General features: G+C 38.8%; 1 protein-coding gene across 1 annotated transcript; it reads left to right on the forward strand.

Moving 5' to 3' along the window:
• The first annotated feature begins 189 nt into the window (after positions 1-189).
• Positions 190-13,052, forward strand: LOC133867428 (FIP1[V]-like protein). The gene is made up of 9 exons (XM_062304192.1): positions 190-1,203; positions 4,270-4,526; positions 6,399-6,525; positions 6,601-6,669; positions 6,786-6,926; positions 7,153-7,254; positions 7,364-7,716; positions 9,161-10,832; positions 12,167-13,052. Exons 1-9 carry the CDS (start codon positions 376-378, stop codon positions 12,728-12,730), a joined length of 4,113 nt encoding a protein of 1,370 aa, XP_062160176.1. The 5' UTR covers positions 190-375; the 3' UTR covers positions 12,731-13,052.
• Positions 13,053-17,560: the final 4,508 nt, after the last annotated feature.

The raw sequence follows: 17,560 nt of genomic DNA on the forward strand, positions 1-17,560 counted from the left end.
CCCAAACCACATGTACCTAAAAAAGTATTTTAACCCTAAAATAAAATCGAAACGAAGAGCTTAAGTAGAAAAATATTTGCTGCTAACCCACCAAATGCCCCAAAACCAAAAAAGAAAAACGAAAAAAGAAAAAGAAAAAACACAAAACTAGTAAAAGAAAAGAAAATAAGGGCAACGAACTTGAAAGCAGAACTGTGTAAACGGAAACACACAAACGCAGAGACATAAAAAGCCACACTAATCTTTCAACGCATCTCCTCAACCTCGCGCACACACACACACCCCCCTCCCCAAACTCACCGGAGTCAGTCCCTCTCTCCGCCTCCCTCTAACAAACACACGCTCCCTCTCTCTCTCTCTCTCTCTTCCTCTATAATGGAAGACGACGACGAGTTCGGAGATCTGTATACGGACGTGCTCCGGCCTTTCGCTTCCACGTCATCATCAACCGATGCTCCGCAGCCCCACGGGGCGTCCCCTGCGCCGCCACCTCTCCTCCACCCTCCGATCGATCTCAGCCTCAAGAGCGACGAGAACGAGATCCTCTTTGGAAATCCCCGCTCCAATTCCCCTGCTCCCAACCGTCCCTCCGATCAAACCCTAGCTCCACGCCCCACCGAGCTTGATTCGGCTCCTAATTTGATAGTCCGCGACGAGAGAGTCGATGATTTAGCTGGTCGGTCTGGGGTTTCGGACGGAGGGCGTGTGGAATTACCGAAAAGGGCTCCCCCCGAGGATGTGAAATTCGATATCGAGGAGGGTAATACCGGAATTTTTGATGCTGGCTCCGAGCCGATCATTCCGGGACTCTCTGGCGCACCGGCAGCGAATCCAGAAGCTTCTACCGCCGATAACGATTGGGACAGTGATAGCGAGGACGATTTACAGATAGTGTTGAATGATAGCAATCACGGGCCTATGGCGATGGAAAGAGGTGCAATTGGTGGCGAAGAGGAGGACGATGACGACGATGAAGACGGGGACCCTCTGGTTATCGTGGCGGATGGGGAGCTAAATCAGGAGCTGGAGGCCCAGGAGTGGGGCGAGGATGCGGCTGGGCAGGCAGTTGGGGCGGATGGCGAGAGGAAGGAGACTGGTGAGGCAGGGAAAGTTGGCGGTGGTGGCGGAGGGGCCGCGGGAGTGGTGGCACCGAAAATTGGGTATAGCAGTCATGGGTATCATCCATTTCATTCTCAGTTTAAGGTCAGTGTGTTATATGCTGCTGTTACTTGAAAATAGGGAAATTTTGTGTACTTGGGGTTAGCTTGTGTTTTCCCCTTATTTGATGAGAATTGGAGCGTGGTTGTGGCTTGTAATTGTTGTACAGTGTGAATTGTTAGGAAAATTTGATGCTTCGGACTTGAATTTGCGGTATGGGTAAGTTTCATGTATGTTGATGTTTGAAAAAGTAGAGAGGAGCGACCACTTAAAATTGTATTTTTCTCCTCACTGGGAGCAATTGAAATGAAAATTGGTTGGCTTAGTAAGTGTTTGATGATTCTTAGTATATGCTTGAGATTTTATTTCTATTGAAAGTACAGGCAGGATGCTTGCAGCTTGCGGTTAAAATCATCTGGTTTAAGTAAATGTTTTGGCAACGATGCATTGTTGGGAGTTGTATATTATGGAAGAATTTGAACTGGTTTCCCTTCCAATCAGTTACCAATAAAAAATAATGGGTCCCTATTCAAGCTATGAGATATAGTGTTTAAAATGTAGAAGATTTCTGTGCGGTTTGTTTCAGCGCCCGGTTCCATGCTATCATCAAGGACTTCCATGTTATTTACTCTTCTGAGCAAGAACAAATCCAGATAGCTCATTTGCAAATCAAAAAGTAAAATGCCGGAACTGTGGACGCTGATACTACATCGTGTAGTAGAGAAACTGTATAATATCTTAGAGCATACCCGGCAGTTACCCAACCATTTTCCCTAAATATAGGAAACAAAACTATTTTTTGCTTCCCTATTTTAAAATACTCCACAATAGCTTCTCTTAATATTTTTTTATATCATTAAAATAATATTTTTTACTTTTACTTTTGTTTTGTTTTTTTTTTTTCTTTTCTTTTTCTTTCTCTCTTTCTTCCAGCTCTCTTGCCTGGAGGTCTTCTTCTCCCTCTCGCCTATCTCTTTCTTTTTTTTTTCTTCCATAAACTCTTTTCTTCTTCTCTCTCTCTCTCTCTCTCTCTCTCTCTCTCTCTCTCTCTCTTGTTTGCGTCTTTCAACTGGCTAGCATTTGGTATCTATGATTTTAGGAATTATTCCCTAGGCTTTCAATGGGACCATGCCTTGGATTTCAATCCAAGATCATTCCTTGGGGTTAGTTCATTCTCTTGGTTAGTTGATCTCTTGCATAGTTTATTCCATTTACTGCCCCGTTAACAAGACCAAAACTGCAAAAGAGATTCGCCTGTTGCTTACGTAGGCGAGACTTGGTCATTGATTGTTTAGAAAGTCATGCCTATGGGAAAAGGGCCCCCCTTTGACATCAGATCTTTTCATCCGGGAGGCTGGTTGTTCATCCCCTGGAGGAGTTCTTTGATGTCTTGGCGTCCAAATTTTGCATCTCAAATTCTTTGGTTATTCACCCCTTGTTCTTTGTTCTTTGTTTTTTTTATTTTGTTCACTCATCTGTTCTTGATTGAGAATGGGAGAGGAGACAAAACATGAGAGAGAGAGAGAGAGAGAGAGAGGCGTGAAGGGAAGAGCTAGGAGATGGGAGTGATGAGAGGAAGAAGAAAGGGATTGGGAGACGAGAGAGTGTGTGTGTTTTTTTAGAATTATAATAATTCATGGGAATGCATTCCTAATGTATAGGAAAGATATAAAGAAGCTGTTGTAGGTGAGTTTTAGTAATTTTTTTGAGATCTTCCCAAAATTTAGGGAACAAAACCCTTTATAGGGTGTCTGTTGTGAATGCTCTTACATAATGCTGCACCCTACAACTCCACCCACCTCAAAAGAAAAAAAGGAAAAGAAGAAGGAAAAATTCTGTTTGTTATATCTTAATAAAATGATCTACAAAGACAAGCTCATGCTACCATCCTATGGACTATTTTTTGCTTGCCTCATTGGTTGTGGAATGATAGAAGTTTTGAGGACTGTGAGAGAACTTTTGAGCAGTTTAAGTCGTTATTTTTCTATACTTTGTATCGTTGGACAATAGCTTTTATTTATCTCGTGATGATTAGTTACTATGATGTCCTTGCTCTCTTTTCTCCTTTTAGTTAGCTTTTTTCTCATGTATACTTTCTGTGTACCTGGAGGTGCCGTACGCTTTTAATGATATTTTAATTACTTATCAAAAAGATAAAATTAGTTACATTTGCAAACCTTATGTTGATTCTAGTTTGTAAGGATTGTTTCACTTTTGGGGATGTAGATCTTGCTGGATTAGTTTTCTGGTATGGTAAGTCTAATCTTTTTGTTTGTGTACTGGTCAAATGCCTTAAAAGTTTGTTTGAGGTCTGATTTCATCCTACTTAATATTTTGGGAACTCTTGCTTCTGCATTTTGCTCCAAACGTTATTCTGTGTTGATTCCTACTTTTTATGCCAAAGCATCGGTGCTTCATATGACATAGCATCTTTATCATTGATACCTACTTTGTCCAAACCCCCTTTGTTTACAAGTGGAAAAACTGGTTCTATATTGATCAAGCCTTCCTTTGTATTCTTCAGCTACTGTCTCCTAGCCTGTGGTCTGACAAGTGGTTAATTCTTGTGGTTGTGTGGTTCTCTCAGGTTCATTGTATTTCTTGATGTGTATCATTTGTTTTTTCATGCTATACGGAAAATGAAATAATTTTAAATCTACAGTTATTGCCCTTTACTTTGGTATTTGATTTGAAAAGGTCAACCGTGATAGGCCTCTGAGATTGAATTATATCTTCTTATTTTTTGGTCCTGTTACTTCTTTATTTATTTTTTTAATTTTTTTTTTAATAATTTTTAGAAATGTGTTTTTTTTTAAGAAAAATATAAACTTGTTCTTTGAAATATTCGTGCCTGGGAAGATTGATCTCCCCCCTCTTCACTCTTCTCTTTACCAGTGAGCTTGTATCTTAAATTCAAGATAAGTATGTCTCAATTAACTTAGTTTGAATGCTATACTTGCATTCTTGTTTGTTATTTTAAGGAAGGAAATAATCTACTGTAGCTGGAATTATTTCTTTTTGATGGTTAAAGCAACTTTTTGATTATTGGCTTGTACCTGTTTCTTTTCCCTGCATATAAATCCTAATGATTCACTTTTTGTTAACATGCAGTATGTTAGACCTGGTGCAGCACCAATGCCTGGAGCAACTACTTCTGTTCCTGGAGGAGCCCCAGGCCAAGTTCGTCCGCTTGTCAACATGGGTCCTATAGCTGGTCGTGGTAGAGGTGATTGGAGACCAACAGGAATAAAAAATGCTCCTCCAATGCAAAAAGGTTTCCATTCAGGTTTCGGATTGCCTGGTTGGGGGAACAATGTCACAGGGCGAAGTTTTGGTGGAGGACTGGAATTCACACTTCCTTCTCATAAGTAATTTTCAATTAGCTGCATATGCTGGATGCTTGTTTATTTTCACGATAGTTGCATGTTGTTGTTAGTTATCTGTATTGGTTTTAGATGTATGAAATGCCTTGGTTAGAGGTGGTTCATTAATATTGTGTTCTAGTGGAAGGTTCTGGGATTTTATTGACACACATGATTGGCAGTTGGGATGATTATAAGTGGGGTAATCTATCCCCGACATGTATGCCATTGGTGTCTTTCGCGTACGAGGGTTGTGCCAGTTTTCTTTTCTACAAAATTATTACTTATCAAAACAAAAAAAAAAAAAAATGTATGCCATTGGTGGCCTCTCAAGTCTCAACACAAATACTCGTATATTGTGGTTTGTCACTTATTTACACAACTCTCTAATTCTCTTGTTATCATGTCTAAGTAGTGTAGAATACTGATATGCTGAGTCTATAAACAAGTTCTTAATATGGATCTATGTGTATGGTATACATCAAGGACTATCTTGAACATTGTTTTAATTGATGGGTTGCCAACATGTCTTTTGTTACGATCCCAAGTGTTCCACATCAGTTAACTACAATCTTAACCATGTGTATATAAGCTTTTGGTCACTCTCCCATTGCAAGCTGGTTTTAAAGGGTGAGTTCTACTTGAGTTTTGTATCATCTTTACTGATGCATGATGCATGCCATAACATTGGCTAGTCAATTGGTGTATCAGTATTTGAAATTTGCCCTTCGGCTCATCCAATTCATTCATAAAAGGACAGGAATTTGTTGACTGCTTGCAATGATATAGTGGAGAAAGGAGTTGTTCACCCTATTGCTCAATGCTCTAGAAAATCTTAGTATGACCTGATTTCTGTCTTCAAATGGTGGCATTCCCTTTGATTTTCAAACTCTTGAGTATCTTAAAGGATCTTGTTGTTTATCATATACACTGTTTGTGGTCCTGTCCTTTACAATGTGTCTGTCAAGGGCCTGTGAAGACAGGCTGTGGGAACCTTTAGTGGTGTACTGTGGAATTTTTAATCTTGAGGCAGAGGCTGGTTGACCACCAAAAAAATGTCTGACTATGTGTTAGAACAATCTCATTGTTTGGTTATTTATGTTGTCCATTATTAAAAATGTCTGTGACTGTGTGTTAGAACAACCTCATTGTTTGGTTCTTTATGTTGTCCGTTATTGGGTATTAACCTGCAGGGTAAGGATGTATCAATTTGTATTATTTCTTATTGTGATAATACTTGATAGTTTATTCATTTGTGTAATGGGTTTATGCGTTATCATTGATGCTTGTATGTCCAGATTTTTGAACTTCTCCATTCTGAACATGTAATTATACTCTTTCAGTTTCTTATATCGTAGCTGTCCTCATGGGAGGTGGCTCTTTTGCTGCTGCATGGCCTCTCCATTTTGGTTTCGGTGGCCAGCTATTGTTTTTAGTGTATAAAGAGGCTAGACTGTAGTTGCTCTTTACTATTGATTCTAGTTCACTACAACACTACCTCCTGAGGTTGGTGTTGGTCTGTTATCTAAAGCCCTTTTAAGCAGATATGTTCCTCTAACTGAACAATATAATGCCACACTATGTGCACTTGGTGGGGGTCCCACCTAATATGCTTCTGCTCTAGTCAAAACTCTTGAGATCCAGCAAAAGCGATTGGCTAATAAATGGTCTAATTAGGTTTTAGATTACGTACTATAGGTGGGCGCACATTATGAGAGACCAACAAATCTTATCAGCCAGAAGAGAGAGGAAAAAGAAAAAGGGCTCTTTTTTCAATCATTTATATTTCAATATTCAAGGGCTCTGTAAAATATTTAATTTTCAATGTTTTTTTTTTACCTCATGATTTGCTTATTTGGCCATCTTGAATATTTTCAGGACCATATTTGATGTTGACATTGATAGTTTTGAGGAGAAACCATGGAAATATCCTGGTGGTGATATTTCAGACTTCTTCAACTTTGGCTTGAATGAGGAGAGCTGGAAAGATTATTGCAAGCAACTGGTAATTTTATTAAGCTTTAATCATGCTTTTGACCACATAAACAGAAACTAAGTCCCCGCATATTTGATTTCTCAGGAACAACTCCGCATGGAGTCTACTATGCAAAGCAAAATTCGTGTTTATGAAAGTGGGCGAACAGAGCAGGTAATGAGTTGTTTATGTATCTCAAGAAAGCTTTTGTTGTTTCCAATAGAAATATTTGGTTTCTATACCCCTGTTCTGGTACCAAGGAAAAAATTTATGTCTTTTATTTGGCCCAGGAGTATGATCCAGATTTACCCCCAGAATTAGCAGCTGCCACTGGCGTTCATGATGTTCCAGCTGAAAATACAAACCTTGGAAAGGCGGATGTTGGACAAAGTGATTTAGCGAAAGGACCTGCTCGTGTGCGGCCACCTATAGTACGTAGAGCTGTCTATTGTTATTTTGTCAGGATGATTCTTTTTGATAATCATAGGTTTAACTCCTGATTTTCATATAGCTTTATTTGTGTCTCTAACTATCACATTGATTGCACATTGCTTTTAGCAATCTAGGTAAAAAATCTGTAGCTACTAGACATGTTGCAATTATTTGCTATATCGGCTTCCAGGTTCGATGTTTTCTAATTTTTTCATTTCCTACCAGCCAACTGGGAGACCAATACAGGTGGAAGGTGGTAATGGCGAGCGTCTCCCCTCCATTGACACCCGACCTCCTCGCATCCGTGATTCAGATGCAATTATTGAGGTACTTAATAAAACCAGTCTTAAGTGAACTGATCTAAATGTGTAAGTAGATGCATCATTTTATACTGCATGTGTGATGTATAGATAACCGGAAGTATTTGGGTCAACAGATTGTCTTGCAGGACTCTTTGGATGATGATTCCTCCACAGGAAATGGTGCCCTAGAACGTCCAGACAATGATCCCCAAAGAGAGGAATTTAGAGAAGGTGATGTAGGTGAAGAAGACAGTGTGCAAGTGGACAGTGAGTATTTTGAGGGTTTACCAAAGGCTTACAATGGTCGAAAGAGAGATCTGGTTGAAAAAAGAAGAAAGCCTGTCATGAATTCTATTGATAATAAGTTACCTGATGGGGATGGAGTATCATCCTTCCCCCCTCCAGAAGCACCCGCCCAGTATCCTGGTTCGAGGGGGCAGACTTCTGTTCATCCTAGTGGGAATGTCGGTACCACTTATGATGAAAGGTACGAAATAGTCTTGGATAGATGTAACATGTGATATATGTTTATAAAATCAACCTATCTGTTATTCTGTCCAATATGATAGTTTTGTGTTCTTATACATTCCTTCAAGTCAGGGAGAGAAGTCCACGTTGATGAAAGAAAGCCTTAATCCCAATTACTTGGATTGGATTTCAAATCTTCGTTCCAACTTGTGCCTTGTGTTTCCATGTTAATTTTTTAACTTTTTACAGACATTTATGCTAATGAATGCCATTTGGAATTTTTTTACAGACTTTTTTTTTTTTATCATTTTACACAAAAGCTAAGGGCGTCATCATCTGAATTTGTGAATGCACAACAAAATTAACCTGCTTGTCATGTCTATAAGAGAAGCATGATACAAGGATTCAAGAAGATGTAGTGGATAACAAAGAATATATGAGAAATAAATAATGATCTTGTAAGAAAGAAAAGCAAAAAGTAGTTACAAGTTGATCATCTTAGATAGGTGGAACCTGGTAATTTTGAAATCATTCATCCAAGAATTAACTTGCCTCTCATGTGGATGAGAGAAGCATGAGACAAGGATTCAAGATGTAGTGGATAATATGGAATATATGAGAATCAATAATGATCTCGTTAGAAATAAAAATAAAAATTTGTTACAACTTGATCAGCTTACAAGTTATGCCATTTGGAATGTTTTCGTCATTCGATTTGGGTTGTCTTGGGTTATGCCTAGTAGAGTAGTCGATTTGTATGCTTGTTGGTGGACTGTCAGCAGCACTTGGAGTGCTGCTATGTGGAAGATGGTGCTTTCGTGCATTTTGTGGTGTTTATGGAGGGAATGAATGATTGAAGTTTTGAGGACCGTGAGTGGACTTTGGAGAAGATTAAGTCTTTATTTTTAAAGACATTGTTTTTGGACAGCTGCTTTTGTTTTTCCTTTGGTGATTAGTTATTATTATTTTCTTGTTCTTTTTATCTCTACTAGCTAGGTGGCTTATCTTGTATACTTTCTGTGTACCTGGAGAGCCTTAAGCTTTTAATAATATCTTGATTACTTATAAAAGAAAAAAGAGGAAGCTGGTAATTGTGAAATCATTCATCCAAGTATTAATCTGCTTTCTCTGTCCAATCAATAAAAGAAATTTGTCTATATTCCCATTTGGAGCTTTTCAGTTGGCAATATATACTTTTGCCTTCTGGAATTTTATCAAGTACAGCTTATGATAGTGTAGTTTGTTGCCTAAGTTGTTAACAGCTTTGTTCAAGTAGTTAGCTGGGCATAAAAATAAATTTTCTGACTATAATATACTATGATTTTCTGTTGAATACGGGTTTCTTGGTTAAATTCTATAATTTTTTTATCAGATGTTTATTAGCCTGAGCTGGAATTATTATTGACTTGTAAGATTGCATGAGAACTCAACAAACATGTATGACTCGCTCCTTTTGGATGCAGGCGAACACAGGGACGGGCAAGTGACCAGTCCCCTCATGTGACTCCTAGTCGAAGTACACATGATGGGAAATTTCAGGATAATCAGAAGGAAGAATCAGTTGAAAGCTTGGATGATAAACATAGTCCGTTGCTATCATCTCCTGACACAGTTGGGGATGCCAGGGAGTTGAGTGTTGACCCTAAAGATGCTGAGCATGATGAGCTTGTGCTGGCTGATGGAAGCCCTGTAATGGAAAAGGAAGAAATTACTTTGAACACGATAGGCGCAAATGACACCCTTAAAGATGGAGTGGTAAAGAAACAAAAATTGAGTTCTCGTGTCGAACAACCTGTGCTCCAAGAATTTGATGAGGAGGAGGACTCAAAGGCTGCAAGAAGTAGTGAAAACAGCAAAGCAAGATCAGGAAGCAGCAGGGACTATCAGAAGTGGCGGGATGGGGCTGAGGAGGAAGTCATTCAAGAAGGAAGTTCAACCGTAATGGAGACTGTGAAAAGGCACCCTGATGAAAATGAACAGGGTCTCCGAAGAAAGAATCGTGATGGAAGGCAAGATATGGAAAGAAATCGCATGGCAATAAAAGGAACAGAAGATTACCCCTATAGAGACTGGGATCCTAGCTCAGGTCATCAATTGCTTATGAAAACTGATGGGTTTAATAGGCGAAAGGAGAGGGACAATCCTGATGGACCTTGGCAACGGAGAGATGACGATCCTTATAACAGAAGGATTAGAACTGAAGACATGAGGAAGAGGGAGCGTGGTGATGAAATGGGATCCAGACATAGGGGCAAGGTTCGAGACGGCGAGAGGAGTGAGAAAGATGAATATCTACATTCGAAAAAACAGTTGGATAATGGCAGCTATAGGGTTCATTATGATAAGGAGGTTGTCTCACGCCACAGGGAAAGAGATGATGGTCTGAAGAGTAGGTATGAAAATGTGGATGATTACCATAACAAGAGAAGGAAAGATGAGGAATATCCGAGGAGGGACCATGCTGACAAAGAAGAAATCTTGCATGGCCACAGGGAAAGTTCCAGCCGTCGTAAGCGGGAGAGGGATGAAGTTCTGGACCCACGCAAAAGAGATGACCAACTAAGAGTTAGAGATAACCTTGATGATCACCACTCTGTTAGGCACAAAGATGAGAGCTGGCCACAGAGAGAAAGGGGTGAAAGGCAGAGAGAGAGGGAGGAGTGGCATAGGCTAAAACAGTCTCATGAAGAATACCTACCCAAGCGGGAAAGAGAAGAAGGACGGGTTGCTGCAAGGGGTGGGCGTGGTCCAGATGACAGAGCATTGGTTAGCCATGCTAGGGCAAAGGAGGATCACAAAGGATATGATAAAGAATACCAATTTAAAGACATAGTGCGACACACTGAACAGTCCAAGAGAAAGGATCGAATTGAGGATGAAAGTTCACATCATAGGGGACGTGATGATGTTTATCCACGTGGAAATCAATTTAGTAATGATGAAAGAAGATCCAGGCAGGAGAGATCAAGTTCCCGTAATGATCGTGCTGTTAATGCTTCTGATAACCAAAGAGTACACGACAAAAAAAATAGAGAGACTACAAGGAAGATTAAAGACTCTGAGGGTGGCGATCACAATGCTTTGGGCCCTTCCAAGAGAAATCAAGAAGACCAGAGTGGTCAAATTAATGAGATGGTATGTAGCATGCTTAGACACAAGAATGTAGAATTCATTCAAGATAAGGAAAAACGTTCTCCCTTTTAGAAGTTGAGTTATTGGACAATGTCTTAACATGAAGAAAAGTAGGTCATAAGCTTGAATTTGCTATAATTAAAAGCATTGGCAATTGGAAAAAGGCAAATCTAGCTCAATCCCTTGGTCCAGCAAGGTTTGGTTGAAACTTGAAGCTCATGCTTTAATCTGGAATACTAACAACAAAAAAGGTCCGACTGTTGAAGCTAATTTTATAACTGGTCACTGACTTTTAATTATTCAGATGTTGGAGTAATGCTGAAACCATGATTTCAGTGCATGTTATTGCTGGTAGTCACTTCCCTAATTTCATGTTTTCTGGGAAAAGATGCTAATTTCTAGGATTTGCAGTGTACCTTTTACTTGGCAATAATAAAGGTTGTGAGAATTCAGATGGGCTAAAGCAACCCTATTTTTGTAGGTTTTGAGGCAATTTTACCGTCAGAAAACCTAAAATATGTGAATAAATAAATAAAAAGGGCACTGTTATGGAATTCTTGCCTAGGCAAGTGCTTTGAAAATATCGAATATTGACTCTTTTCCTCATTCAAGGTGAGCATTGTCAATCTTTGTGTATGCCAAGACGCCATTTTCAAGGCCTGAGAGTGGGCAGTTTGTTTTAAGCTATTTACCTCTGTAGTATTTTATGCATATGCCTTTTGCTTATAATTTCTGAGATCCATTAGGGCAAGAACCTCAAACATAAGTAGCTTTAATATCTGACTTGTCTTAGATAAGGTAATGGTAATATGAAAATTGTATGTTTTAAGTATTTAAACGAAGGAATGAATGCAGACAGTTTTCTTTATTGGATGTGACCCATTGAGAGGAATGCTAACACTCATGAATTGTGATGTTTGTAAATATTATTTAAGTTTGTTTCTGACATAAAATTCAATTTTTGTTACTTGAGCTCATTCTTGAGGCTTACAGACTAATTTGTAAACTACTTTGTTTGTCTCGGTCAGATTATAATCTCGTATTGTCATTTCCTATTGATTTTCATCAATTAATCTGGCTTTGGTTGAGAATTTGAGATACTCTTTGTTGAGACCAGTGAGTTATGTTCCTCTTTGGGTTCACTACTTAAACCTTATTGGTTAATGTTACTTATCAAAAAAAAAAAAAAAAACCTTATTGGTTAATGTAGGAGGTCTCGCTGGTGGGCTGTGCTCATTTCTCATTCGTGTTTGTTGACTTTTGTGCTTAAACCTGGTAGGAAGTCTAACCCTTTAGGTAGTGTTCAAATTCATATTTCTTCTTGTGCCATTGTATAGGGCTTGAAAGGTTCTGGTGATCAAGGAAATGGTGCGCATGAGATCCCGGTGCACCGACGTGCTTCCAGAAAACATAGGGAAGATGCTTCATCAGAAGATGAACTGCAAGACTCAAAAAGAGGGCGCTCCAAGTTGGAACGTTGGACTAGCCACACCGAGAGAGATTACAGTATCAACAATAGGTCATCATCTTCCTTGAAATTCAAGGAGATTGACAGGAACAACAATGGTGCATCTTCCGAAGCCAGCAAACTTCCAGATGAATCTGCTAAGATGGTTGAGGCTGTTGATAATCAGCATCCATTGGCTGAAGAGAAAGATGCTTCTGATCTGGAAACCAAAGATGTCGACACAAAACCGTTGGAGGATAAGCACCTGGATACTGTGGAGAAGTTGAAGAAGCGAAGTGAACGGTTCAAGCTTCCGATGCCAAGTGAGAAAGAGGCCTTGACAATTAAGAAGATAGAGGTTGAAGCACTGCCTTCTGCCAAAAGTGAGACTCCTGCAGATTTGGAGATCAAACCAGAACGGCCGCCACGGAAGAGAAGGTGGGTCAGTAACTAAATGTGAAATCAAGGGACCTACATTATTTCGCGGAATTGCTCTTTTGGTTTTGAGGGAAGTCTTGGCCTCTGATTCTTTAATTCTAGAACCCTGCCAGTCCAGTCATGCCTTTAGATGATTATAAATGGTTTCTGTCAGGTTTTAGAGATGGCCATGTACCTCTGCCATAGTTATATCATCTTGTAACCATGCTGCCACCCCATACTTCTAATATTGTGTAAATACTGATGAATGTAACATTAAACTGGTCACAGAGGTGGCAAGGAATTATTTTAGTGTTAATTCGTAAACTTATGACCCAGAATTTATCTGGGTTACTGGACGTGGCAAATCTGTATCTGACCTGTGAGAAGCCACCGGTGCTGTGGGAGGCTTGGCTCGGCTTTTGTTTGCCGGCAGCAGCAGATGTTTGAAGCGAAGAGCTGATGAGCAAAAGGGAAGCAGTTTTACGTTCTACTTCTTATAACTTTACTTTGTATCATGATTAGTTATCATTTTTTTTTTAACCCTTTTTTTTTCGGCGGCCGGAAGCCTGAAGTAGAAGTTCCCTTTGTATTCGAGGAACAAGTGAGTTTTAAAAAGTACGAATTTTAAAGATAAAGAAGCAAGTAAACAGGAATGATTTTGGTCATCTTCCTAGTTATCTATCCCCTTTTCTGTGTTGGGTTCCTCTAATGAGATGAACACTATTTATTCCCTCCCTTAATCTCTATTTATTTATTATTATTTTTTTGGTCTTTTATTGTTTCTTTACAAAATGCAAGTCATGTACGTACCCTCCTTGCATTTTTAACAAAATTCCCACACTGTTCCCCTCACGAACTAATTCAGTCGGTCTTCTTTTTTGCACCCATTTTTGCTAACTTGCAGAGCCTTCTCTCTCCCTCTTTCATAGTATAAGCTCTTTCAAATTTGTCGATCAGAAGACCACCTATCCGTACACACTCTTCCTTTTCCTTCAATTCAACTTTGATCAATCAGAGAGACAAAAACATGAAAAAATTATTTGGTTTCAAAATGAGTTTATAAGTTCTTGTAACGTTTTAGAAATAAATTTTCAAAACCGGCCTTTTGGAGGTGGTTTGGCCACCATCGAACCAATTTTTTATTTATTTATTTTTAAAGGCAAAATTATAATTTTATAAAGAATTTGTACTAAAGGCTAATTTTGTTACATAGGCATGCCACATGGACTTACAAGTTCACTTTTGAACTACAAAGATTTATTTGTCAGAGCATTTACAGCGGTTTATGGGAATTTTGAGCCAAAATAGATAAGCAAAACCTCTTTAGCTAATCAATTTTCAGAACCCCATCCATCGGCTTCTCTAAAATTTCCTCTACTTTATTAAAATAATCATTTTTGAAGACAGGACCAACTGCCCAGAATTCGCAAATCCCTAGCTGGAGCCGAACAATGGTGGAGACCCAGCCGGCCTCCTCAAGCCACCCGCCTTTCCTCCGTGTGCACGCGATCCACGCACTCCCACTTGGGCACTGCCACCGATCCCAAGCCCAAGATTGCCTTCCTCTTCCTCACAAACTCCGACCTCTCTTTCGCTCCCTTTCTCGAGAAATTCTTCTATGGCAACCAACCGGTGAATCAAAATCAAAATCAACCAACCAGTGAATCAAAATCAAAATTAACCAACCGGTGAATCAAAATCAAAATCAACCCACTGGAAAATCAAAATCAAAATCAACCCACGGTGAATCATCTTCGTCGGCGGCCCATGGTTTCCACCGACCCCACAACCACTCTAAGCTCTGACCACCATCTCACTGATGGCATCTCCATCAACTTCAACGCCCAGTTCCTCGACGATGACGACGAAACCCTCGTCTTCGTCTCGGAACGTACTGGGTCTTCTACCTAACCCGACCTGGACTCCCCAGCCCGAAACCGCTTCCTTCTATCCCCGCCAGCCTCTTACACGACCGCCCTGTGACCGATCCAGGGCGTCGATCTCTCCGCTCCAATCTCTCAAAATCCCCATTTTCACGCTACCCTTCGTTTGACCGATCGGCAGCAGATGCTTCAACCGTTCAATGAAGATGATGGAAAGGTAGAGGCTGGCGTCTGGCGTCGATAGGGAAATGAAAAGGAACAAAAAGAAGGAGAAAGCAGAGAATGAGAGAGAAATGTGCAGACTTTTAATAATAGAATATTCATACATGTGTGAACAGTGCGACTCCACATGTGGCGTCGCACTGTTCACCAATGTCCATCAAATCTATTTTACATATGAAGTAGCGAATCGGATGGAGGAGGTTTTTTCAATTATGTTATGTATTATAGATATATAGTGGGTTATACATAACCCACTGTGAATGCTCTCATGAGGTCAAACTACATACCATTTTAACAATTCTCCAAAAGAAAAACAATAATGACCTTTTTTGTATAGTATTGGAGAGTAGAAATCCCAAGAATTGATTGAACCCCTTGGTGTGATATAAACTGATGTAGGCTTTTACCATTTGATCAACAAATAAATAAAAATAAAAATTAAATAATAACAGCATAGAAAGCTTCTTGAACTAGTGTAGGTTGGAGTTGGACAACTAAACTGTCACTATACTTTTATACACAAAAAGTAAAAACAGGTCGGTTAAACTTCCGAGAATAAGTATGAATTTATGTTTAAGGTTTGTTTGGGTTTGCGATTTTAAAAATTGCGATTTAAAAATAATGATTTTAAAATGTGCGATTTGAAAAAGTGATTTTTAAAACCGTAATTTAGCGTTTGGCAAAATCGTAGTTTAACCTTTAAAATCGCAGGTTAGCATTTTAAAATTATGCGTTTAAAAAAAAAACACCCCATTGCTTGTGATTTGAAAAAACAGTTTTCTGTTGTTTTCAAATCGCAATTTTTTAAAAACACAATTCTCAAACGGTTCATTTTCTGCGATTTGGTTTAAAATCGCACTTTTTATCTACGAAATCGCAATCTCAAACACACTCTTAGTACATTGAGAATGGTTACATTTACTTGTAGCAGTAAAAATTACTATTAGATTCAAAATTTAATTGTGATTTGTCTAAAATATAATGGTGATTTTTAGTAACACATTATAGGATATGCATTTGAAAGTGTGGGAATAGAGTGATTGTAGCATTTCTTTTATATAATATATTGATTTTATTACATAAGCATTCCGTCATTTTTTTTTTTTAGTAATGAGAAACCTCATCAACCCCAATCTCTTATCTAAGCACAAAATTGTTAGACAAATCATTTAAATACAAATTCTATAATATCCTTTTATCTGGTTAACTTAATGCTAGAAATCATACTTTTATTCCACCATGCTGTTGTGTGGGGTTAATCAGCCCTTAGATCAATCATTGTTAAAAAAATAAAATAAAATAAAATAAAAAAATACAATGGCAGATTGACACTGCCACGTTAGCAGGGCGGGATAGTGATGTAATAAAAGTGTTGTTTCTAGCCTTACTTTTAAAGAGCCATTTCTACAAGAATGTGGTGTAAAAGTGATGTTTTACAGCATCCAATAAATAGTTGATACATCATCTAAAAGACTAAAATACATTAAGCATGAAAGCACCGAATATTTTCCCTTTCAAGAGCCCAACCAATTTTAAAAAACCACCACCTCCTCAGCCCCACCTGCCGCCGGGTTTTGTCGACGGCCACCGCCTAATCTGCGTCGGAACGTGGAGCGGCCAAAAAAACGGCCAGATCTAGCACTGTTGCCTAGCACCCTGGCCAACCACGATCCTGACTCCGACCACCGGCAAGCTCCCGACACCGTCGGAAACCCACGCACCCCGACCCACCAAACCCATTCTGACGAAGTCAGAGGTCAGATTCAACGGCAGGATTTCCCGTTCGGCAGATTCACCGACAAAGCCCGAGGTTGGGGTCGGGGTCGGCGACGAGGTGGTCTGTCCGAAAGATTCGAGAGATGGAACTCTTTGTCGCCGCTCTCGCCGGTTTTTTATGGTGGTCGGCTCCATGGATTCTGACGGAAGCTTAGGCTGGAGAGGTGGGTCCGGCAGAGGCAAGGGTCCGACGGAGATTAGAGAAAACAAATATGAGTAGGGGATTGGGTGTTTTCATGTTTATATTATTTTTATTGTATTTTTTTGGTTTTCGATAAGTTGTTAACTTATAATTGGATGCTGTAAAATGAGGGTTTTACAACCCATCCTTATTGAAGGCATTCTATACTTTTAAGGTAAGAGAATGCTAGAAGAATAATACTAAAAATTGCATTTTTTATCTCACAATTATCCCACAATCTTGACGTTATAGCCCCAACTGACCATTGGATCAGTTATTGTTAAAAAAAATAAAAAAATAAAAAAAATCTAAGAGTTGGTTGATACTATCATATCAATATTATATGATAAAAATGTTGTATATATCATTACTCATGCTATAAACTACACTTTTATTTCACTTTGTTTACTTGGCAAAGCCAATCAGCCATTCTATCAATCCTCGTTAAAAAGAAAAGAAAAGAAAAGAAGCTCTAATTGACACAGACACATTAGCAATGTGGGATAATAATAGAATAAAAGTATATATGGTTTCTAACATTACTCTTAAGGTTAGATCTATGATGTTTTATTAGGATGGAGTGGATCCATTTAATGGTACAAATTAGATTTTACATATTAAAATTTACATTAAAATACAATAAAATGAATTAAAGAAAAAAAAAATCAAGATTCATGATATTAACCGATATACTAAAAATCAGTTATAATTCTTCTCAAAAAAAAAAGGAACCATTTATAATCATTATATATATATTTGCTAAAGAAAAAAAAGATTTAAAAAAAAAAATTACATAAAATAT

Source organism: Alnus glutinosa, chromosome 4, assembly GCF_958979055.1.
Source record: "Alnus glutinosa chromosome 4, dhAlnGlut1.1, whole genome shotgun sequence".
Taxonomy (NCBI): Eukaryota; Viridiplantae; Streptophyta; class Magnoliopsida; order Fagales; family Betulaceae; genus Alnus; species Alnus glutinosa.